This window comes from Trachypithecus francoisi, unplaced genomic scaffold (assembly GCF_009764315.1).
Source record: "Trachypithecus francoisi isolate TF-2019V2 unplaced genomic scaffold, Tfra_2.0 Lachesis_group6, whole genome shotgun sequence".
Classification (NCBI taxonomy): Eukaryota; Metazoa; Chordata; class Mammalia; order Primates; family Cercopithecidae; genus Trachypithecus; species Trachypithecus francoisi.
In genome coordinates, this window is record NW_022681471.1 from 25,730,266 (window position 1) to 25,755,102 (window position 24,837).

Below are 24,837 nucleotides of genomic sequence, written 5' to 3' on the forward strand. Positions count from 1 at the left end.
TCCCAACCTCTCCCTGGGCCTCTTCCCCCAACTTGGGTCTTTCTTTGTGTAGTGTTTCAAGGACTAGTAAACTCATGATACAAGTGCACCCAGGAGGCACGCCGTAAAGGCTCTTTAAATGAATGAATGAATGACGAAGAAATGTTACTGCGTTGCTAGGTAAAGGTGAAGAAAGGAATGTTGGGGGCCAAGCTGGGTGCTGATTGGCTAGTCCCCACAATGCAGTAGAGGCAGAGCACGGAGAGGGTTTCTTTAGACCAGGCAGTCGCTGCCCAGCCGGTCAGGACGTGGGACGCAAGGGGCAATCCTGCCTGGTTCGCAGGTCCGAGGCGGGCGCGGTGGCCCTTCGGGCCCCGCCCCGCCCCGCCCCGCCTACCGGCAGCCAGGCCAAGGCCCAAGCGGAGGCCGCGCCGACGCCTGCGCAATGTATGCGGAGAGCCACCACCGCCTCCGGTCCCGATTCCGATGATGGCGGACGGCGCCGCCGCTGGCGCTGGCGGCAGCACATCCTTGAGAGAGCTGCGGGCACGGATGGGTGAGCGGGCGGGCGGGCGGCTCCTGAGGGTGGTTCGGGCCCGCGTGGGAGGTGGTGCTCCCGCAGCCCCCGGGCCGTCGGAGCGGCGCAGCGGGAGCCACAAAACTTTTCCCTGGAGTCGCCTCGTGCTATCCGGTCCTCCCCTCACCCCCGCCGGAGTGCCCTGGGACGGGACAGGGAGTAGCCTTGGACCGGGGGTGGGGGGTTGAAATGGTCTGCCGACGCCGCGAGCCGCCTGAGTCCCGCCGCCAGCGGTCGAACTGCCGCTGCCAACGGTCTAAGCCCCGCGGACGCGGCGCGAGGGAACTCACAGGCTCCGCTTCGACGGGTGGGGCGGGGGCGGCTGGAACCCGGACCCAGCGGACCGCCCCGAGCCCCGTCTGCCCTTGGGGGGTGGCGGCCGCCCGCGCAACCGCCCCAACGAACGCGCAGCTGCCTGGGATGTGCGGGCGCCCGCGGGGACTCCGCGCGCCGGCGCCGCCTCCGTGGCCAGGCAGCCTTTCCAGGCACGGAAAATTTGAGTTATTCCCCAGCCCGGGTCGTGGGCGAGTTTAGACGCTTTTACTGTCGCAGTCCTTGCCTCTCCCAAAGGCTTACCTCCTGTACCCTCCCAGTCAAGGTTCAGGGAAGAAGCTGGGTGAAGGTGGGGATGCTTAAAAGTTGATTTAAAAGTTGGGATGCAACTTGGCTCTTTGCATCTCCTGATTTGCCTGCTGTAGCACATGACTTAGACAAGATGTCATCTTCCGTGGGACATCTTGCAGTCCGTAGGTTGAACTGAACGATAATCAGCACTTTAGAGTGCTTTTTCCTCAACGGGTCCCATCGCCAAAATGTTTTTCCCTCCTCGAAAACCGTTAATCTTACACAATTTGACAGCGCCATTGCTTGGTCCAGGAGACTGCTCCACTACCTGAGATAGGATTTCTTCCTTGCAGGAGGTTGCCTTTAGCCTGTTAGACTAGTTCCCTCTGCTATGAGCGCGAATAAAACGATTTTATTACTTTTTATTGAATTTCTTAGGGGTTCTTTTGCATTTGCAATTAAAAAGTTAGATTGTTTACGACTGGGAAGCTATATGTCACTTGAGAAGACTTTGAATCAGCTCTCCAAAGACTGTGTCAGAAGCATATACTACATACACTTTCACCATTCATTAGGGAGAAAAGAATCTTCCTTCCGTGTCTAAACTTATGGTTCACTTAGAAAGAGAGTCTCTAATAAATTGTGTTGCTTATTGGTACCCGTGGCTCTCAGACACTGGTTTATTTCAGTGATTTAGATTAACCAGCATTACTCCAATATGGTGAAGAAGTTGTGAACCGGATAAACCCCTAAAAACAATTGTGTATCAGATGTTGGAAAGTGTTTTAAAATTATATATGGGACAGATACTTGAATTCACAGCATTTCAAACCAAAAACTTAAGAGCCACGTAGAAGTCTTAACCTAGAACCCTGGTTTAAATCCTTGCTGCCCACTTCATGTTAGGAATTGGAAATATCGCACGTTAGACTTTTTTCACAGAGCACCAACTTGACCAGAAGTGCCCTTTAGATCTCAGCGTTTTCCTGAAGGGGTCAAGGAGAAGATGTTTTTGCTAAAATATTGTTTTCATCTTCTGCTGGGAGCCTGTCAGCAAGTTAAAACTGTCTTGAATACATAACATATAAATGCACAGCACAGTCAAAATACGTTTATACATTTGTGTATGCATTCAACAGATACATGTATATATATATGTGTGTGTGTTACATATAAAGTGTAAATATATATTTGTCAAGTGATGTTTTCTGTGCATAGCACTGTGCTGAGGTTGTAACATACTGAATATTTATTTTAACAAAACACGTGTTTATATTTTTATGCAGAATTGTTTTAAAATAAAAATTTATTTGAATATTTCAACCAGATGAGCGTAAGAAACTTGCCACTGACATATCACCTTTCCCTTCTTGTTTTTCTAAATTCACCAATGTTTCTCAGTTTAGAATAACTTATTCAAAGAATAATTTCTACCAATGCAGAAAAAGTTACTGAGATTGACAGCCAGATTATCATAGAATTTTAGAGTTGGAGAAACCTTAAGATTATCTTGTCAGGCATCCAGAGTCCCAGCTGTAAAACCCTGGGGGCACTTCTTCCACTTGAATAGGCACTCTCATGAGGAGTTTAATATTTTTCCAAGTAGCCATTCCATTGTAGACAGCTCTAAATCGTAGAAAATTGTCTCTAATTTTGTCTTCAAGACAGCTATCTTTCGTTTGAACTTGGAGGTCTTCTGAAAGTCTCAGCCCTATGACTTTGGCTTTTGCTATTTGAGGCAAAATTCTGTGAATCTGCCTGATTTTTATGGTTCTGTGATGGCAGATTTCTTTTCCTGTTATTTTTTCTTAATATTTCAAAATAAAGTAGCTTTGAAATTTACAGTTAAATCAAGTTCTGGCTTCACCACTTACTACCTGTGTGAATTGGGAAAGTTATGTTTAGCTTCAGTTTCCTCAACTGTTAAAAAAAAAAAATTGAGGAAAATAATTATGTCCACTTTATAGGATTGTTGTAAGAATTACATGCAGTAGGCCAGGCGCAGTGGCTCACGCCTGTAATCCCAGCACTTTGGGAGGCGAGGCGGGCGGATCACGAGGTCAGGAGATCGAGACCATCCTGGCTAACATGGTGAAACCCCGTCTCTACTAAAAAAATTAGCCGGGTGTGGTGGCAGTCGCCTGTAGTCGCAGCTACTCGGGAGGCTGAGGCAGGAGAATAGCGTGAACCCGGGAGACAGAGCTTGCAGTGAGCCCAGATGCACCACTGCACTCCAGCCTGGGTGAAAGAGTGAGACTCTGTCTCAAAAAAAAAAAAAAAAAACAAAAAACAAAAATTTACATGAAGTAATACAAATGAGCTTTGTAAATGGTGACATGATATACAATATGTGTATGGAAGTTTTTAGAAAAGTTCCATAAATACAGATTAAGATTCATAATTCAGTTTTAATAAACTACACATTTTCTTATTTAATCTCTGGGCAAAATATAACTTTTACTTTAATTTTGGATTTAGAATTAGTATAAGGACTACAGAAATACCTTGCTGTTACTTTTAACTGAGTATTAAGTAAATTCCCTCATTCATTTAAATGCATGTTAAGTAAATTCTTTCATTCAATGAAGTTGAATAAAATGTTGACTTTAATATATCCAGACATAAAGGCGTTATCCCATTTTCTGGACATTTTAAATAATTTTTAAACCCTGTCCTTTCTGTTAATGTATTTCTTACCAGGAGGAATTTGAATACAAAGGTCTAAAAATCAGATTTGATACTACTACTACATTAACCTTTATATGATTTGGTTCATTATTCTCACCACAGCTACTTCTAAGGTTATTTCTGTTTAATAAGATTTTTAATTAGCCTGGTAAAAATGTACTTTTTTTGAGACAGGGTCTCTCTCTGTCGCCCAGGCTGGAGTGCAGTGGGATAGTAAAGGCTCACTGCAGCCTCAAACTCTTGGGCTCAGCCTCCTGAGTAGCTGAGACTACAGGCGTGCACCACCACACCCAGCTAATTTTTGTATTTTTATAGAGATGGGGATTTGCCGTGTTGCCCAGGCTGGTTCCAAACTCCTGACCTCAAGTGATCCACTTGCCTTAGGCCTCCCAAAGTGCTGGGATTACATGCATGAGCCACCACTCTGGGCCAAAAACGTAGATTTTGAGACAAATTATCAGCTAAATAGTGTCAAATACAGACTATCCTTAGGACTTATAAACAGGAGAACTGAATGTGTAAAAACAATACTACAAGTACTTTATTGTTTTCTCTGCGCTCACATAAAAATGTTGTAAGTGGGTATATAGGAGTGTCTATAGACTAAGAATTTTTGTTAACATACTAGTGCTCAAATTCAGAAAATAATTGTGGTCCATGGAATTGCCAGTAGTTAAATTATTAAGGAAGCTGAGAAGAGTCTCATCTTCAAATTAAGCTAGGTCATATATTATCTGGGCTGTTCAGCCCCTGGGGCTAAAAAAAAAAAAAAAATGGTGATCCTTATGGCAGCAATTGTGATGTCACTTTCAAGGTTATGCTGTAAAATAACTCCCTCAGTGGCAATTAACACCTCAGAGTTCATTCATTTTGTAAGTCCAAGGACAGCCCCTCTATTCCCTCAGTTACTTTAACTGCCCATCTTCAACCGTTATATTTTTCTTAATACATAGAAACCAGACTTGTATGCAGCATCACAGAGGCTTACCTCCTGTGCTTTTCTACAAGGGAAGAAGAGTTAGTTTTCAGTGTTATTTTGCATACTCTTTCTGAAGATGCTCAGTATTGTGGGGCATTTTAGATATAGCCATATGTGGAATTAAAGAGTTCAGGGATTCCCCTATAATAACTCATGTGTGTCATCCTGGAATTTTAGTTTTCTTGCTTTTCCTCATACTGTGCTTTCCTAATCTTACACTTCACCCTTATCGAAGTTTATCACTTTTCTGCCTGTTTACACGTTTGTTTGCACCTTGTATAGTTTATATTTGTTTGCTTGACATCTACCTAGAATGATACCATCTCACTGGAGATTACTTTTTCTAAAAGCCTATTTATTCTCCACCTTCAATATGCATCAGAATAGAGCTTTTAACAACTGTGGATGCCTGGGCCCCACACCCAGAGACTGGTGTTGGGGAGCGGGCAGGCAGGCAGGCATTGCTGATTTTCTAAAAGTGAGTTAGGTGATTCCAGTGTGCAATCAGGGTAGAAAGCCCCTAATTTAAGTAATTTATAAATGTACTCCGTTAACATTGGTTGGGCCTGATCTTCCACTGAGTATTTCACTGTTAACACTTTGCTTCCCAATTCAAATTCATAAATTCTTAACCTGTTATCTTCTGAATTTCCAATTTATGGTGAAGCTTAATTTTTCCAATTTCTTGCCAGCTCAGTTTTTCTAGCACTTGGTGTAATGTTTCGTTGGAAACATTTTTGAAATCTATTGATCATTGGCTCCTACTCATCCACAAGCTTATGCTGCCACCGCCACTAACAACTCAATTATCTTTATGTCTGCAAATACCCTGGCCCATCTTAGTAAACACTTTAAAGTCTTTGTTAAAGTATTGTTGAAGATCATAGGTGTTCAATATATCTTTGTTGTTGACCCAGATGAAATCAGTCGTGATTTATAGAAGTGATCCTATCCTTTATCATCAAATACAACTGGCCGTGGTTTGCTGACTCCTGTGTTAGCTATTCGTCTTAACATCTAATTCCTTTATCTCCCTGTATTTTAGTTGCTGCAGCAAACGAGATGCTAAGGAAAGGAGGAAGCAAGGTGTGGTTAATCGTGTTGCAACCCATTCCTCAAATATAAGATCGACATTTAAACCAGGTATAATTTCTCTGATGCTTTGATAGATGTCAAAGTGTCATATCTTTAAAATTTGATATCCTATTAATATCTAACTATATTCTTTTTTTTTTTTTTTAGTAATCGATGGATCTATGCTTAAAAATGACATAAAACAAAGATTAGCAAGAGAGCGCAGAGAGGAGAAAAGGAGACAGCAAGACGGTATATTTTAGACCTTTTTTCAAAAATCAAAATGAATTTTATGTTGTTATATATTGCAAAGTGTTTTTAACTTACTCCTCCTGATTTGTTTATATGATAGAGTATAATTTTTATATTATGTATTATTTTGGATTAAATCCTTTTACTAAATCAGGTAAAGAAGGCCCATGAAAATTCTTTGATTAAATTGTTTAATTTTTGAAGGAGTAGTTTATCTTAGCTTTGATTTTCTGAAAACTAAAGTCTGGAAATTTCTCAATATTTGTAAAAACAATCAGAATGAGATTTCAGTAAAAGTGATTTTTTTTTTTTTTTTTTTTTGAGACAGAGTCTCGCTTTGTCACCCAGGCTGTAGTGCAGTGGTGCAATCTCGATTCACTGCAACCCCTGCCTCCCAGGTTCATGCCATTCTCCTGCCTCAGCCTCCCGAGTAGCTGGGACTACAGGCAGCTGCCACCACGCCTGGCTAATTTTTGTATTTTTATTAGAGATGGGGTTTCGCCGTGTTAGCCAGGATGGTCTTGATCTCCTGACCTCGTGATCCACCTGCCTCGGCCTCCCAAAGTGCTGGGATTACAGGCGTGAGCCACCGCACCTGGCCAGTAAAAGTGATTCTAAAACTGAAAATAAATTGCCAATAATCCTAATATAGATAAGATGAAAAGCATGTTACCAAGTTGTAAAAAGATTATCCTTTTAGATCCTAATTTATACAGAGTCACACTTCAGAAGCATTTAGTGAGGGAAAATTTGAATATAGAAAAAATTGTGCTCTCCTATAATATGGTATATGGTTGAGTCCATTAATGTAAAACTGGCATGTTTAATATGGTCTGTATAGATGAAGACTTTGAAAGAAGTTTCCTAGTAGAAGGGAACAAAACATATATCCTGTCCATGTGGTTTTAAAAATTAGTATTTTAATGTACAGCATATTAATATGGTAGAAAATCAGCAGAAATATCACATGAAAGAAAATATTTTTTCTTAATTTGGAATTGTAGTTTGGACAGGATGAGAGTCATTTGGCATAGACAATCCAGTTCTCCAGAGTTAAATGAATACTCAGTGAAAATGGTTCTTCAGTGGCTACCTCTCTTCACTTTTATAATAAATCTTTAGTTACTAGCACAGGTTGTGTTAAAAAAGGGAATGAGGTATGTTAACTTTTTCCTTCTGTGTGTGTGATGTGGAAAACCTACATATTTTCTTGGCTCTTACACCTTGCAAATGTATTTGGAATATTTCAGCCAATAAAGAAACACAACTACTTGAAAAAGAAAGAAAGACCAAGCTCCAATATGAAAAACAGATGGAGGAAAGACAGAGAAAGCTGAAGGAGCGAAAAGAGAAAGAAGAACAACGGAGAATAGCTGCAGAAGAAAAAAGACACCAGAAGGATGAAGCACAAAAGGTACATAATTTTACAGCCTGTACATGAGAGAATAATCTGTGTTGCCTGAGTCTGGAATATTGTTTTCTGAGGCCTTCTCTGCCTTACTGGCCCTGTAGAAAGGGGACCAATCCCAGCTCTTTCTTCTGCTTCCTCTTCCCCTCAGCATTATATAGGTTCTTACCCGTATCCTGATAAGATCCCAGGAGCTTAGATCCACTAGGCTGGGAAAGGGGAGCGTTCCAAATCCAGGAACAAAACCCCATCCACCTTCAGGACTTGCACGTGAGGTACCTGTGGCCTGGGGTTTGTTCTGAGTGGCTCTGTTTACTACCAAAAAGCATTCACTATTGTCTCATTGCCTACAGAATAAGGGCAGACCCCACTGTCTGACCCTCCCTGACATGTCCTCTTCTGACCAATTTCTCACAACTCCTTTAAGAGTGTGACTCCCTAGCCAAATCAGGGCACTCACTCTCCCTTTCAGCTTCCCTGACTCCCTGTGGTGCACACTCACACTCTCTCCCTCTCTACCCTCTGTCCCCGTGTTCCTCACATTCCCTTTCCTGACAGGGCCCTTCTGGGTGTGTGGTTCAGAGTCAGCATTCTTACTTTTGTTTTGTGGCACTGCCCCTCTCCTTTCTGGATTCTCTTTTGGTGTCCTTGGCACTCTGTTGGGATGAGTCCGTGGCTTTGTTATGCCCTCTCCTTTTCACTTCTGTCCCTCTTCAGTTTGTCTTTTGTGGTACTGGGCATCTGGCTACCTGTCTCATTCTGTATGATTCTGACACCTAATTTTTCTCTTGTAGGTCATTTCACTACTTGACTTGGAGTATGCTTGACTCCTTCTGAATCTAGCGTGGTCTCTGTGACACCGTTCTCTATCTTCCTGGCACTCTCTCTTTCTCTTTACTCCAGGGATTTTTTTTTCTCTCTGAGGCAGAGTCTCACTCTGTCGCCCAGGCTGGAGTGCAGTGGCATGATCTTGGCTCACTGCAACCTCTGGCCCCCAGGTTCAAGCAGTTCTCCTGCCTCAGCCTCCCAAGTAGCTGGGATTACAGGCGCCCACCACCAGGCCTGGCTAATTTTCACATTTTTAGTAGAGATGGGGTTTCACTATCTTGGCCAGGCTGGTCTGGAACTCCTGACCTCGTGATGCACCCTCCTTGGCCTCCCAAAGTGCTGGGATTACAGGCATGAGTCACCCTGCCCAGCCCATTACAGGGATTCTTAAGTGTCCCTAAATAAGCCTTAGTCTATCTTTTGGTCTCTGTCTGACTCTGGCCTTTTTCTGCCTGAGGCAGCTCGCTTTTCTTTTTTCTGTCTTTGTCTTAGCTTCTGTCTGTTTTTCCCCATCTTTATATCCTCTGCCTGCCTTTCTCTCAGTGTGTTGTATTTTTATTTCCCTCTCTCATTTTCTGTCGCTCTAATACTTACGTTTCTTTTTCTCTCCTTTTCTCTTTGGTTCCATTTCTCCCATGAAGCTTCCTCTTGTCTTTCTCTGCGGTGCTCAGTTTCCTCCCTCATCCATACCGTTGCTCTTGTACGTGCTTCCTCTCCAGCCCTGCACCCTATCTGGAGAGCTTCCTGATTCTAGGACACTTCTTATGCCACCTCTCCCCATCCATGATGTACTGTGTCTCTGTCTCTCTCTTTCTGAACCTTTTTCTGTGGTTGTTTATGCTCTGTTTCATGCTCTAGTATTTGGTAGACTCTCATTCAGAATTTCTGTCACTTCCCATCATCCTCTGTGAAACATCTCTTATTTTACTTATCTGTGGTGAAGAGATGAAGGCCAGAGAGAGAGAGAGAGAGAGAGAGAGAATGAACTAAGTAAAGATAAACCAAGAAAGAACCAAGAACTAAGTAAAGAACCAAAGAAAGTGAAATATAAACTGTGTGTAGAGTGAGTGGGAGTCCATGGAGGAGAGAGACAAGTCACAGGGACTGAGACCAAAAAATAAAGACTATCTTAGAGAAAGAGGAAGCTGCCAGAGAGAACACAGAGAAGAGAAGAGAATGCAGCAGAATGACACTACAGACAGAAAGGGAGCCACGGACATGGCAGGAGAAGGGGCAAAAGAAAACCCCAGATAGCTAGCGCAGGGGAGTCCCAGACAGAACAGGGGACATGGGACACTGTAAGCAGGCTACATATAGCAAAAGAGAGGAATTCTGGAGAGCAGAAAAGAAACCCATACTCAGTGGTACTGAGATGTATATGAAATGGGTTAGGAACTTCCACGTGAGCCCCACGTGGCCATAGTGTGAGAAGGGATCTGGAAGAGAGCACAGTAGGTAATGCATTTGGAAACAGTAGAATAGAATCAGAAATAGTTTAATAATACAAAGTTAATCTTTGTTTTTAGTCTATTATAGTTTCAGGGTTTCTAAGTAATTCAGAACAACTGCCTTTCTGTTAGAAAATACAATTTTCAAATGTTGCCATTATATCAACTTTATTTTAAGAATTGCAGTTGCTTTTCTTCTCAGAAGATATGGCTCCTCTCCATTTTCCTAGTACGTTTATCTTTGCCCTTGGTAGAAACAGTAGAGGCTTTGTAAGAATGGTGTTTGCTGTGAAACAGTTGTTGTTAGGGAAAAATAGAAGACCTCTGGTCCTAAAAGCTGATTTGCTTACCTGAGTTCATGCTATGGTACAGTACAAGGATGAGAAATATTTGAGAGAAGAGCTCATTTCTGGAAGTGGAGTTGTTTTGCTACAGCATGGCATTTACTTTGTATAGCTGTTGTCTTGATCAGTTTAAGTTAAAGTTGAGGTCAAGACAAATATATTGATTGTCTTTTTTGAAACTTTATTTTTATTAGTTAACACCAGAATTTAAGCTATTACAGATGTGAGTATAATAGATGATTCTGGTATAAATTTAACTTACATGTGTGCTGATTTTTCCCCTGCGTCCTTCCACAAAGAATTTAAGGTGACTTAAAAATACATACCACACCAGATGATAAAATAAATGGTTGGGGAATCAAGCAGAGGGGAAAATTAAGGTAGGCAAATAAAACATAAGGTAGGATTAGCATACACAAAAGTACACCAATCAGTCTTTGTACAGTTGCTAGAAAGAGGCTACACATTTGGCTCTAAATTTCCTAATGATATAAACAAAGAGGAAGGCATGGTCATTTTCTCAATGCAGGGTCCATAAGATTAAAAAAATGAGTTATTTAGGAGAAGCACTGGTACTGATAGATAGCTGAGACATATCGCCAATTATCTTAAACTTTTACCTGAGACAGAAATTTGGTTATGGTTTATTTTATAAGCTACAGATCAAAATTATACTGACTAATATAATGAATATGTAAAAATATGTTGGCATTTATTTTAAATAGGAAAAATTTACAGCTATTCTTTATCGTACTTTGGAACGGAGGAGACTTGCTGACGATTATCAGCAAAAAAGATGGTCATGGGGAGGCTCTGCAATGGCGAATTCTGAGAACAAAACTGGTAATTAATACACCTGTTAAATTTTAAGTTTGTTTATGTTCTTATTTAAATATTGGCTATGAGTAGAAGCTTGCATTTACAGCAAGGTTTTAGTGTTTGTATCCTAAACAAAAATACTGTACATAGTAAACTTAAATTTGTATGATATGCCATTGCGAAAGAAACAGGTGAAATGTTATAGTAGATTTTATTTAGCTCAATATACCTAAAATCTTATTTAAACTTATAATCAGCAGAAAAAATGATGAATAATGAGTAAGCTTTACACAGCTTATCGAATGCATATTTTTAAAAATAAGTCTACCTTGTCTACTATTGATTCAGTGTAAATTTTCTTATATGCACATAATTCTACACAATTTCAGAAAACAAAAGTAAAATTTATATAGTTTAGCAGGATTGGCCAATTGCCGTGGCTCAAGCCTGTAGTCCTAACACTTTGAGAGGCCAAGGCAGGCAGATCACTTGAGGTCAAGAGTTTGAGACGAGCCTGGCCAACATGGTGAAGCCCCGTCTCAATTAAAAAAAAAAAAAAAAAAAAAAAAAATTGATTGACTGGTAGTGAATATTGTGAACTTGAGTAATGTAAGTCTGTGCTCCATAGAACTACATCATGAAAACTCATTTTGTTTCAGTTAATGATGCTTTCCTCCTTGAAATATGATTACAGTAAGTATTATGTCTTTTCTCAGCCAATAAACGATCTGCATCTACTGAAAAACTTGAACAGGGAACTTCTGCTTTAATCAGACAAATGCCTTTGTCATCTGCAGGCCTTCAAAATTCCGTTGCCAAAAGTAAGTAGTTATTTCATGTATTCTACTGAATTTCTATTTAATGAAATCAGTTATTTATATTTTTACAGTACCACCTATTTAGATTGTGGAACATTTAGGTTTATTTCAAAAGAGTCCCATGTTATTTTACAGCAGAGGGAGAAAGTCATACTTTTTTTTTTTTTTTTTGAGACAGAGTCTCGCTCTATTGCCCAGGCTGGAGTGCAGTGGCATGATCTTGGCTCACTGCAACCTCTGCCTCATGGGCTCAAGCGATTCTCGTGCCTCAGCCTCCCAAGTAGCTGGGATTACAGACATGCATCACCATGCCCAGCTAACTTTTGTACTTTTGGTAGAGACGGGGTTCCACCATGTTGGCCAGGCTGGTCTCGGACTCCTGACCTCAAGTGATCCACCCACCTCGGCCTCCCAAAGTGCTGGGATTACAGGCGTGAGCCACCATGCCTGGCCTTGTATTTTCATCAATATACTTGTTCATGATGTTTGTGTTAATCATATCAGATGGGATTATTGGATCTCAGTAGCTGAAACTGAAACATATTTTGGTCAAAAGACATTGCCATTAAGTGGCATAATTATTTATTTGAAAATCAGTTCATATTCTACCAACCTATAAATGAAATTGTGTTTTCTACAGACTGGTTAGACTAGTTATTCAATTTCCATTAAGTATTGTGAATATTACCTCATTTTAGAAAAATAATAGCATATATATAGCAGTGGACAGGTTGATCTGCATTACATATGTAATATTTGTTATTCACAATTAATTGACAGACAAATATAATTGCCTTCCTTGTTTTATAGTTAAGACTCCAAGAAATTCAGTGATTTCTACTCTAACATCCTTTTCTATGGTTTATATTTTGGTCATTTGATAGATGGATCATGATATTTAAATTGTACCTTTCATTTATAAGTCAGTGTTTTCCCCCAAAAGCAAATAAAGTGATAATGATGTTTAATGATAGACGTATTGCCAAGCTCCACTTTACAACTCTTCCTAATGGCAATACAGAGTTGTTTCAAATACAGTGAAGTTATCTACTATGAATAATTCAAATATCTTTTTGTTTCTGGTGTTTACCCTTTTAATTAGTGTTCCTTAATTAAAAGAAAAATCTATACCCAAGTGTGTGTCAATAACCATGTCTGGCTTGTAGCACATGGTGCCTCTCACTGATAATTGAAATGGATTAGGCAACCATACCCATCAATCCAAAAAAAGGATCCCTTTTCTTTCCAGAGGAAAAAAAGGAGTGTTCTTGAGAGGAAAAAGAGAGAACAAATTGCACATCATTCCCTTAAACTTAGCCATTAAAAAAGATGAAGAAGGATGGCTTTTGTGCCTGTGAATTGAATAAGGCATAATTATAGTTTGAATTTTAAAATGTTGTTTTGCATTATTAGGTGTCTCGGCAATTTTTGAGCAATGCTGATTGCTGTAAAATTCCAGTACAGCAAAAGATTTTGGATACCATTTAAAGTGTAATTAATTGTAGCAGTAGTTAACCTTATGGAAAAGATTTCCATTTTTGCCTAAAACAATATAGTTTTTAATATGTTGAAAAGGATTTCTAGGGGGAAAGGATTTCTGTTCAAACTTACATTGTGTTATTTGTACTTTTAGGACTCTTAAAATTTCAGTGATGAGCTTGAGAGGTCTTTTATTTTATTGTCAGTCTGAGTATATCACATTTTCTCTTGCATTGGTCTGAGAAAAGTTCATCCACTTACCACCTCCTCCCTCAATGTGCTTTCCCAAAGCACTTTTATGTATAGTCTGGGTTCATTCATAGATTAATATGGGAAGATTTTCTCTGGCACCTTGCTTATAATATGGTAAAATTAATTTATTATTCACCAACTAAATCCTTTAGAAAAATTAGATAACATTAATTGCAGTGCCATGTTTATGTACTTTCATTTTAATATATCTTAATTGTTCCACAAGCATTGACTCTGTTTTACTATCTAATTGCTTTCGGGAATTAGCAAAGATTTATCTCATAGACATTTATTACATACTTAATATAATGAGCAAAAGCCTTATTAGTGAGACAGGTCAAGAGAAGGGACAGATTATGACTTCAGGATAATAATTAGTTAAATTGTACTGTGACGGAGCAATTCTAAATAAAACTTTTAAAATTATTTCTTTATTAACTTTTATTACAAAAAGGTGTGTGTGGAAGACACTTTGTGAAATAGCTTGCTTAAAGGTATAGTATGTTGCACACTCTGAAATAATGAATGCTATAATTAATGATTTCTAAGAAATAAAATCCATATTGGCAATGTCTTACCTTTAAATTGAAATGAAACCTGGTCAATTCAGAGAGATCAACATTTTAAACTCAAATGACGTTAATAATGTAACCTGTAATATTTTAAATAACTATTTTAAATCTGGGTTGATTCAAGTAGTCTATTTTTTTTTTACTCATTGCTGATTCATAATAACTACTCACACCATTTTGTCATTTTTTGCAGTATGCTAATGAAAGGTACCGACTTTAATCACATGATCGAACCACCTCTGTGGTTCATGCTGCTCAATCATGTTATTAATTCAAGGAATTTTTAGATGATGCTGTGTTGTCAACATGTACTTTAGTTTACAAATCCCCGAAAGAGAAATTATTTTTTAAACAGACATTTCTCAGTATTCTGAGCTAGAATATCTCAAGTGAATTTCATTTTTACACTTTCATGTGTCTACACAGAAGCAGATTATTTCTCCTTGGGTTGCTTAAATCGTGGCATCTATACCAATTGTTAATATTCATTTTTATTTTTATTATTTATTTTTAATAAATTTATTATTTATTTTTAATATTAATATTCATTTTTATTTTAAAAATACTAGTTATAACTATTTAACTTGTAAGGTCCAGGACCCGAGCCTCTGAAAGCCAGTTTTTGGCCATGATGCTACAGCTATCAATAACTTTATACCTGATATCAAAAGAATGGCTCTGTAGGGTAAAACACTGACAGTCTGTTCAAGCCTACACGTTGATACATGTGTAACTCAGATAATTCATTTTGTTTATGTTAAGAGCAAATATCTGTATTTAAATGGTTGATACTGGAGCTTCATGTTTTCTTCATTTTATTATGTTGGTGTGTGCACGTGTGTGTGTGTGTACATGTGTGTCTACATATATATCTTTTAAAAATATATGCATATGTAACAAAACTAGTTATAACTAAAGTATAAATTACTTTTAAGTATTAGGCATCATGTCTAAAGGGTTGTATGTTTGTAATTGGGAACTTTGATGTCAGAAGTATCAGACATTTTACCTCTTAATTTTAACCATTTTCTAAATAATTTTTTTTTTCATTTCAGATAAAGAATAAACTTGTTTTAAGTTTGGGGATATAGAATCTCTGCATAATATTTGAAATTAAATCTTATAAGCAAGGTAGAGAACATAAAAAATGTGTGAAAAAGGAGTGTCTCACTCCTGAGATAATTAGTAGTTTATGAAAACTAATATTCTTTTGTACTTGCTCTCTAGGGAAAACAGACAAGGAGAGAAGCTCATCTTTAAATAGAAGAGATAGTAACCTACATTCATCTACTGATAAAGAACAAGCGGAAAGGAAGCCACGTGGTTAGTTGCTTCTAAATACAAATTTTAAATAGTGATTTAAAAGAGGTATTTTATGTCAACATTGAATTGCTTGAAAAATCATTCCCAAAATTGGAAGCCAAAATATTCCTTCTTAAACTAAAAAATGTGCTTTGGTGCCATGCTTATTTGTGTAAAGCCAGAAAAATCTGTCTTTAAATGAACTATATAATTCCTGCCATCATCTGACAAGGGGTGGATAATGCAGCTGAGGAAGTAAATCACAGAATACTGGTATAGATAGGTGTGTACTGGAGGGTTTGACTCACTTCCAGTATTTCATTAATTTGGATTTGGAAGTTTAAATACCCGGCCACCTTTCGAACTTGAAAGCTTTGCCCTTGCTTCCTAGCATTACCGCATACATCCTTTGTGCATATTTTCACTGCTGAGTATTCACAGAATTTCACAGTGATTACTAAAGCATTTCTTTATATAAAGTAGTTTCTTTTCTTTCTTTTCTTTCCTTCTTCCTTCTTTCCTTCTTTCCTTCCTTCTTCTTTCCTTCCTTCTTCCTTCCTTCCTTCTTTCCTTCCTTCTTTCCTTCTTCTTTCTCTTTCTTGCTTTCTTGCTTTCTTGCTTTTCTTTCTTTTCTTTCTTTTCTTTCTTTCAAATAGAGTCTTGCTCTGTTGTCCAGGCTGGAGGGCAGGGGCACCATCTCAGCTCAGTGCAACCTCCACCTCCCGGGTTCAAGCGATTCTCCTGCCTCAACTTCCCGAGTAGCTGGGATTATAGGCGCCTGCCACCACGCCTGGCTAATTTTGTATTTTTAGTAGAAATGGGGTTTTGCCATGTTGATCAGGCTGGTTTTGAACTCCTGATCTCAGGTGATCCACCCATCTCGGCCTCCCAAAGTGCTGGGATTACAGGTGTGAGCCACCGTGACTGGCCATAAAGTAGTTTCTATTTAACACCTTTCCCTAGCATTTTCCTTTCACGTGTATTTGTTGCTTTTTGTTTCATACCAAACCATTCCTTTATAGAAGACTCTCCACGTAATTGATTCAGGTCAAATCCTATTAGAACAAATGTCATTAACACAGGGATCTTTATGAACATGAAGATTTATTGGAGCAAGATATTTACAACAAAATTTACTTTTAACAAAAGTGTTTACTCACTTCCTTGGAGCCTTTGGCAGTGAACTCGACCATTATGATTTTCAGTACTGTTATCTGTAGGAATCCTTGTAAAAGTTGTTTTGCCATGAGTTGTTTTGCCGTGTGCAACTTGATTTCCTCAAGTGTGAGTTCCTCCATAAACTTCATACAGTGGGGAATGGCTCTGTTTGAAATGTTACCTAGATTCTTTCCTTAGAGTTATTTTGGTATGTATGCTGTGGCCTTTCTCCTTTTATTCTGAGAATCTCTTCCTTGACAGTGCAGTCCAGTCAGATGACAGTGTTCAATCCTGGTATGTTTTGTGTTGCTGGGAAAGGTGCTGTTGAGAGCAGTTTGCATTGCTCTTTCTTGCTTTGCGTTTGTGCGACCTCCAATGGAATCATTTGGATTTGTTTGCATTATATAGCTCGTTGCTCATCTATCAGTTCTCAAGAGAATAATTTCATCAGTTGTGTGTTCAGCCCAACAAAAGCATCATTAGCCAGAAGCAGAAGTGCTGCTTCATTATCCAGTCCTGGAAAAGATGTTCCAGGTAACAGGTATATGGTTGAAAGCCAGGAGGTGTTAAGTGTTTGCATTTCAAAGCAGGTTTCATTACTGAATTTGTTGCATTTAGGTATCAAAATAGTTTGAATCAGTAGTTATCGTATTAGTGATTTTACCCAGCATTTGATGTTGCATATTTATTTTATGACTTCTAACATGATAGGGCAGTTATATGGGAGACAGGTAATTGTGGGATGAGATAGCTAACTTTGGAGGTGGTTGTTAAATTTTAAAGCTCTATGGGTTTTAAAAATATAGAAAACCTTCACTCATATCAAGGGAGAAAGTTCCTGCTCTACCTTCTTTTTTCCCCCTAAAATATGGAAGAATAGCGTAGAGCCACCCTTCAGCTTTTAGTTAGAGACCTAAAGATTGTTCTTAACATGAAACATCTTCAGGGTGTGTGGACTTTCTCATTTATAGTTTACATATAGTATTAGACTTGCCTTTGGATAGCTAGACCCCCCCCCCCATAATGGAAAGGGCTAATGCATTGTTCCTATGATTTTTTTCTCTTTTTTCCCCCTCCACTTTTTCCTTTCCAGTGTATATCCCACTCCCTTTACTTTTTCTCTGTTAGTATTCATATGATTAGTAAAATGCATCTAAATGCTATCACAGACTTTCTTGTACTGCAGTCTCATTTCTTTTGTTCTATTCCTGACTTTTTTATGCCCAATTATATGTATGTCAGGTTATTTTCTGCCAGTATCCCTTTCCTACCGAATCTATGGTAAGATATTTCTATTACCACCATCCAAAAAACCTCAATATTTTGTCTTAAAAGTTTATAGCTAATAAAAATCCAGTTATACTATATTTTCTGCAGCACAAACTGTTGGTGTAATGTGACTGTTTAGGCATACGTAGATATGTAAATAAAATGCTTTCTCCACTAAAAATGAGGGACTAAAAGATAACATTTAATTTAGCTAAAGATTTTATTCATAAGTAGTCAATCTTTGGTAATTTGGTCTATTTTAATTATTTGATAAGATTAGGTGAAAATTTGCCACCCATACTTAAAGATGAGGTGGCAGATAAATTTAACCAGGTCTTTTTTTTTTTTAATTTAATTTACCAGGTCTTAAGAAAGCCACCTCCAAATACCTTTTGAAAAATATTTAATTAGGCCAGGCGTGGTGTCTCATGCCTGTAATGCCAGCACTTTGGGAGGCTGAGGCAGGTGGATCACCTGAGGTCAAGAGTTCAAGACCAGCCTGGCCAACATGGTGAAACCCTGTCTCTACTAAAAATACAAAATTTTCCGAGTGTGGTGGCGCATGTCTGTAATCCCAGCTACTTGGGAGGCTGAGGCAGGAGAATCGCTTGAACCTGGGAGGCGGAGGTTGCAGTGAGCCAAGATCGCACCACTGCACTCCAGCCTGGGTGATAGAGCAAGACTCCGTCTCAAAAAAAAAAAAAATTAATTGTATAAGCAATAATATTTCGTGTAGAAGAAGTTTTTAATCTAATCCCCCATTATCCCAGTGCTCACTGGTAACTTCATATTTTTCTTTGCATTTTCTTTTTCACAAAATGAAATAACCTGTTTTCCATCTTCTATGTCCAAAATATTGCATATTATTACTCTTAGTGACTGCCTTAATATGGCCCACATTTCCTTTGGAACATTTGGATGGTATTTTCAATTGTTTCAATATTATAAACAGTGCAGTAATTAGCAACTTTATACATGCATTTTTATGTATTTATGTAATTTTTTTATGTAATTTTTTTTCCTAAGGGTAAACCTAGAAGTAGAATTGCTCGAACAAACAGTATGTACTTTTTATGCTCCCCAGGGAAAATATCTATATCCCTATATCTCCCACCCATCAGTGGTGATGAGGTTGCCTGGTTCCAAACATTGGTATTAATCACTTTCTTCCATCTTACCTGGCACCAAATATTATCATTTTCATCCGTTTGATAGGAAACATAAAATTAGATTGTTAAACATGGAAGGGACCTTGGAGATCCAACCCACTCTGATTAATGTCTTATTACAGTTTTTAGTATGGGCAAGAAAATGCTCTTTCTTACATTGTATTCTAAAACATTAAAATATGGAGTGTCTTACATAATCACCTATAATGGTAAGATCTCTAGCCCTGGTGAAGATGTTTAGATTACTTTTAGAAAAGGTTGAAGACCTTGTGCTTTTTTGTGAAAATTATTCTGAAATATAGTATGATTAAAATAGAAACAGCTTATTGCAAACATCAACTTTGGAGAAGCATCTTATTTTCATCTGTAATAGACTATTGCCTTTACAACGACTGTTGTTGATGTTGCTTCTGAAATACTGACTTTGTGATGGTTCTGTCCTGTGTCTGTCATCCATTTCACTAAACTTCTCCTGTGTTGTGTGTAATCCCTGTGCTTTCCTAATAAACAATCTCTTTTCTCTGTTCCTGTTCTTATACTGTGTACATGGTGCATCCTTTCCTTGTCAGATTTCTAACTTAGGGAATTTCATTCTCTGTCCTCATTCAGTTACAGGTGTCACCAGTTATGTAATGCGGTATGTCACTGTACCCTTGCGTAAATGTACTAGTGACGAATTGAGGGCTGTTATGTTTCCCATGTCAACAATGAAAATACCTCCTCAAACAAAAGTAGAAGAGGCTCCCTTGGAGAAAGTAGAGACACCTCCCAAGGCAAGTGTGGATGCATCCCCCCAGGTGAATGTGGAAGTACTCTGCAACACAAGCATGGAAGCATCCCCCAAGGCAAGTGTGGACATGGCCCCTGAGGTGAGCACGGACTCATCCCCTGTGGCGAGTGTGGATGTGTCGCCTGTGGTGAGCACATATGATTCTGAGATGAGCATGGACGCATCCCCCGAGTTGAGCATAGACACACCCCTGAAGATATACCTGGAAACAGTTCCCAAGGTGAGCATAGAAGCATCCCCGGAGATGACCCTGGAAGCACTCCCAGAGGTGAGTGTGGAGGCAGCCCCAGAGGCAAGTGTGGAATCACTCCCAGAGGCGAGCCTGCAAGCACTCCCGGAAGCAAGTCTGGAAGCACTGTCAGAAGTGAGCATGGAAGCAGCCCTAGAGGGGAGCCTGGAAGCACCTCCCAAGGGGAGTGCAGAAGGTGCCCCCAAGGAGAGTGTGAAAGGGTCACCCAAAGAGAGCATGGAGGCGTCTCCTGAGGCGATGGTGAAAGCATCCTCCAAGACATCCCTTGAAGCAAGCATGGAAGCATCTCCCAAGGCAAAAGCGAGAGACACTCCAAAGGTTTGTCAAGTGCCTGTTATTGACAAATTTTCTATTAAAATGTGTATATTTTGTTGTATAGTTCAAAATAGGTCAGAGTTTACAACGCAACCAGCATATTATTTACAGTATTCTGCAATATAATAAAATAGGTTAACTCACTTAAACTAGGAATTTAAAATTCTCTGATGTTCATTGTACCACTTTTCCTCCAAAGCTGAAATATTAGTGAGTTTTTATTAGAAGGGAGAAAATGTAAGTTTATATGAACTCTGTTTCTAAACTCTGAAGAAATGTTTTTGAGAAATGTTTTAAACCCTGAATTAGGATTTGGAAATTGAGTTTGGTTTTGAAGGATAGTATTTCTTTTAAACCTGTTATTTCTGTGATCTCCTGGAATTGTGTAATGTAAATTGTTAGTCCAGAAGCAAATATCAATGTCCTGATTCTCATGCTCTAAAAGAAAATTGCAGTTTAAAGAATTCTAATTGTGTTTTATTCAGAATGTTTTTCTCTTAAAAGAAAAAAAAGCCAGCTACAGTAAAAGAATTGTTAGTAATTTACCATATTGTGTTTATCTGTTCAGAAATCAGACATGGAAAAACAGGCCTTAACCCTTATTGCCAAGAAGCGTCTATCATCATATGCTGAGTGTTATAAATGGTCATCATCTCCTGCAAATGTCTGTGGTCTGCCATCTCCCATCGGCACTAAGTAAGCGGCTTATTTGCAACTGTTCCTGATAGGCATTTTACTAGAACAAATTCCGTGTCAGTGTTCGATGAGTGAAATAATATAGTATGCATGGTAACACAAATGTAAAGGGAAAAAAGCCTGTAAAAAGGGATTTACTTTTCAGAAAAAGTCCCCGATTATAATGTCACCTCATAGTATCATCTTAAATTTTACGAAATTGTACACTGAAAATTAATTAACAAATGTGTATTACTTTTTCTCAGCAGGCAAATCCAAAAGAACCGCCCTCCATCACCATTACCACTTATTTCAAAACAGTCACCACAGACTTCTTTTCCTTATAAAATAATGCCTATTCAACACACCATGTCTGTGCAAAGTGCATCAAGTACTGTCAAAAAGAAAAAAGAAACAGTTTCTAAAACCACTAACAGATGTGAGGCTTTGAGCCAAAGGCATATGATCTGTGAAGGTAAGTTCTTGCACTAAGAAGTTTATCTTTAGCAACACAGAAAATCTTACTGTATTCTGGGAAAGGTTCACTTCATTGTATTCCTCAATTGCGAGAACTTTAGGGAATTATTTTCCTTTTAGATAAAGAGAATCTAACCAATCTCTGGTACATTGAATGTATCCTCTCTGTTTGTTTGTCCTTGCCAAAGCTTTCTTCTCACCCCTTTGTTTTGAAAAATCCATTTTTGGAACTGCTTTTAAAAGCATAAGTCTGGCCAGGCATGGTAGCTCATGCCTGTAATCCCAGCACTTTGGGAGGCTGAGGTGAGAGGATCGCTTGAACCCAGGAGTTTGAGACCAGCCCAGGCAACATAAGAGAGAGACCCCTGTTTCTACAGAAAAAAAAAAAAAAAATTAGCCTGATGTGGAAAGGGTAGGCTGTATATTCTGTTAGGGGATTGAGGATAAGAGTAAGCCATATTATACTATAACTGCCTAGCTTAAGGTGGTACACATCTGTAGTCCCAGCTAGTAGGGAGACTGAGGTGGGAGGATTGCCTGAGACCAGGAGGTGGAGGCTGCAGTGAGCCGTGATAGTGCCTCTCCACTCCAGTCTGGATGAGAGAGCCAGACCCTGTATCAAAAAAAAGCACAGGTCGGATGAGAGGTTTGGTCTAGGTGATTCCTAAGATCCCTTCTAGTTCTGATAGTGATGGTTCTTGGAGAGAGCATATCCACTCGTGGATGAGCAGGTTTTTCCCAAGATTTAGGTTCGTTTCTATATATAGGCCATAATGTGGTGTCCCTTGATTTGTGTAGTATTCCTGAAAGTGCCATATTGCTATTTTGCCTGTCACATGCATTCTTAATACCCATGGACATTACTTAATTTCAAAAACACACTGGGAAATTTTGCTTTTTTAGGGAATTCCACAGTGAATTTTTTGGTAACAGAAAAAATCTTTTAATTACAGATTACTCATTCCTGATATGTCTTCTCATTTTCATATGTGATTTATTTAAATAAATTAGTTATATAGACCAAAATATTATATATGCCTCCGTGTACCCACCTTATTTTACTGATCGTCTTGGTTTTGTTATCTACAGTTAGCTACTGTATGATCAACCAAATGTATACACTATTATCAAGGTTTAGATAAATAGTAATTATATAGTAAAAATGATGGACAAATCTCAAAATGTATGCCAGATGTATTTTTGTTTGAGTATTTAAGATACTTGTACCCTTCGTTTGGACCAAGCGTAAGCTTGTCTTCCTCTATATTCAGTATTTCTTACTCTTTTCCCATGGGATCAGTTGATTCAGTTATCTCAAAACCACTAAAAGGAAAGTAGAAGTACATTATTTTATTTTGGAACAAGTAGGTGTTAAAAAGAAAATGCTACTGCTGTTGTTGGGAGTGCAGTTTGGACAAAATCTGTTATATAATCACCTGTAGTTTGCTTGTGATTTATAAATTTTGGACTATGCACATATATATATATTTTAATGTTTTGGATTGTATTGCACTTCTTTGTTGGAGTGAGAGATGATTAGCTCTCTAAACTAACTGTTGCACATATTTATTTAAACTAGAGTCTGGTAATAAGAGTTCTGCAGGTATTATGAATGCCGAGGCGGCAACAAAAATTTTGACAGAATTACGCCGCCTTGCTCGTGAACAAAAAGAAAAAGAGGAAGAAGAAAGACAACAGGAAGAAATGCAGGGAAGGTCAGCACAAAGTCTTCCTTCCTATACTATAAATCTTGAGTAGGGCCCAAATTTTTGAAAGTCAAAATTTTACCCTCAAGTTATAATTTCTCAAGGAACAATTGACTTTCTTCAGTGAGGATCAGAAGTGCCTCATTGCCTGTATAGGAAGCATTTCAAGCCCTTGTAAATGGCTAAGCTAAGGACCCTGGTGTGTGGATAAATGGCACAGTCCTTTTTAGCCTCCATACATCGTGTGCCATTAAGATGTGCTAGGAGGATGCACAGAGACCAAACTCACATTCAGGATTTGAACTCTCAGCACCAGAGTGGTATATAAGAACGTATCTGTTTGTGTTCACGAGTGTCAGCCCTTTATTTTAAAAGACTTGTAATGTCAGGATTTTTAAACCTGAAAATTATACTTACATTTTACTTTTCCTGTGATCTTTGTGACACCTGTATCCCATCAGGCCAGTGAGTCATTGCTAGAAGGATTTCCTTTGTGGGCAGCAAATCTCATGTACAGTTGTGTACATTCAAATTCTAGCAAAGGTTTCTTGCTCCTCCATCTTGAGGCCTATTTTATGTCGGGCCTTGTAATGTAAACCTCTGTCCACTGGCTGCAGGGAATAACAACAGTACTGACTTTGCTTTTAAGTATTTGGTGTTATTGAAATAATCATACATTTTCCATATGCTTACATGGGCCTGGGAAAAAGAAGGGAATATTATGAATTACCAAAAAAACTCTAACTCAAAGAATATTATTCATCGCTTCATATAACAGAGCTGATTTAGCATTTGAAAGTGCTGAATACTAGGGAGCCACCAGACTCTCCTCTAAATTATCTCTGTAATCCCCACGAGAGATTGGGTGTGAGCAAGTGTAAATAAGGCCTTTTAGGGGATGTCGTGTCTCAAAGACAGTTAAGGAATGATTCCCTCTCACGTATGTGTTTTTTAGCAAGCAAAGTAATCTATTACTTGATTGAATATTTTTCTGCTCCCGAGGGCTAGTTTTTCTCTTTAAAAAAGGGTGGAATTGTGTAATTGCTATATAGTAACAACACAAGATGTAGTGACTCTGGTGTAGATATAAATTGTATTACTATACATAGGAAGTTTCACTGTAAAAACTCACATACTACTGCAAGCTGAGTATGGTAGCAGTCAAGATGAACACTAACAATTATTTAAATACTCTCAGGGTCATTAAGAAATCAAAAGACGTGGCAAAGGAAGCAGTTGGAGGCCAAGCAGAAGACCTCTTAAAACTCAAAGATGGGCAGCGACCAAAGGAGACTAAAAAGAAGAAAGGATGGTTGGATCAGGAAGACCAGGAAGCAGCACTGCAGGTTTGCTGGCTTGACACTTTATCGGGGATGAGAACCAGATTATAAAGTTCAGATGGAACCCGAAGCAAAAGTCTCTGTCTCTGAGAAAGAAGACGTGAGCAGATTCTCTGGCTGCATTTTTTTTTTTTTTTGAGACGGAGTTTTACTCTTCTCAGCCAGGCTGGAGTGCAATGGCGCGGTCTTGGCTCACTGCAACCTCTGCCTCCCAGGTTCAAGCCATTCTCCTGCCTCAGCCTCCCAAGTAGCTGGGATTACAGGCGTCTGACACCACGCTCAGCTCTTTTTGTATTTTTGGTAGA

General features: G+C 38.9%; 1 protein-coding gene across 1 annotated transcript in view; it reads left to right on the forward strand.

The window, feature by feature from the left end:
• Positions 1–223: 223 nt before the first annotated feature.
• MAP7D3 (MAP7 domain containing 3) overlaps positions 224–24,837 on the forward strand; it is a 34,147-nt gene continuing 9,533 nt past the window's right edge. Inside the window, 12 exon segments of the mRNA XM_033201723.1 lie at positions 224–535; positions 5,833–5,930; positions 6,030–6,113; positions 7,364–7,527; positions 10,867–10,984; positions 11,677–11,781; positions 15,309–15,404; positions 19,589–20,337; positions 20,903–21,030; positions 21,276–21,484; positions 23,066–23,201; positions 24,391–24,538. Coding sequence (XP_033057614.1) covers positions 429–535; positions 5,833–5,930; positions 6,030–6,113; positions 7,364–7,527; positions 10,867–10,984; positions 11,677–11,781; positions 15,309–15,404; positions 19,589–20,337; positions 20,903–21,030; positions 21,276–21,484; positions 23,066–23,201; positions 24,391–24,538 — 2,142 coding nt within the window. The 5' untranslated portion in view covers positions 224–428.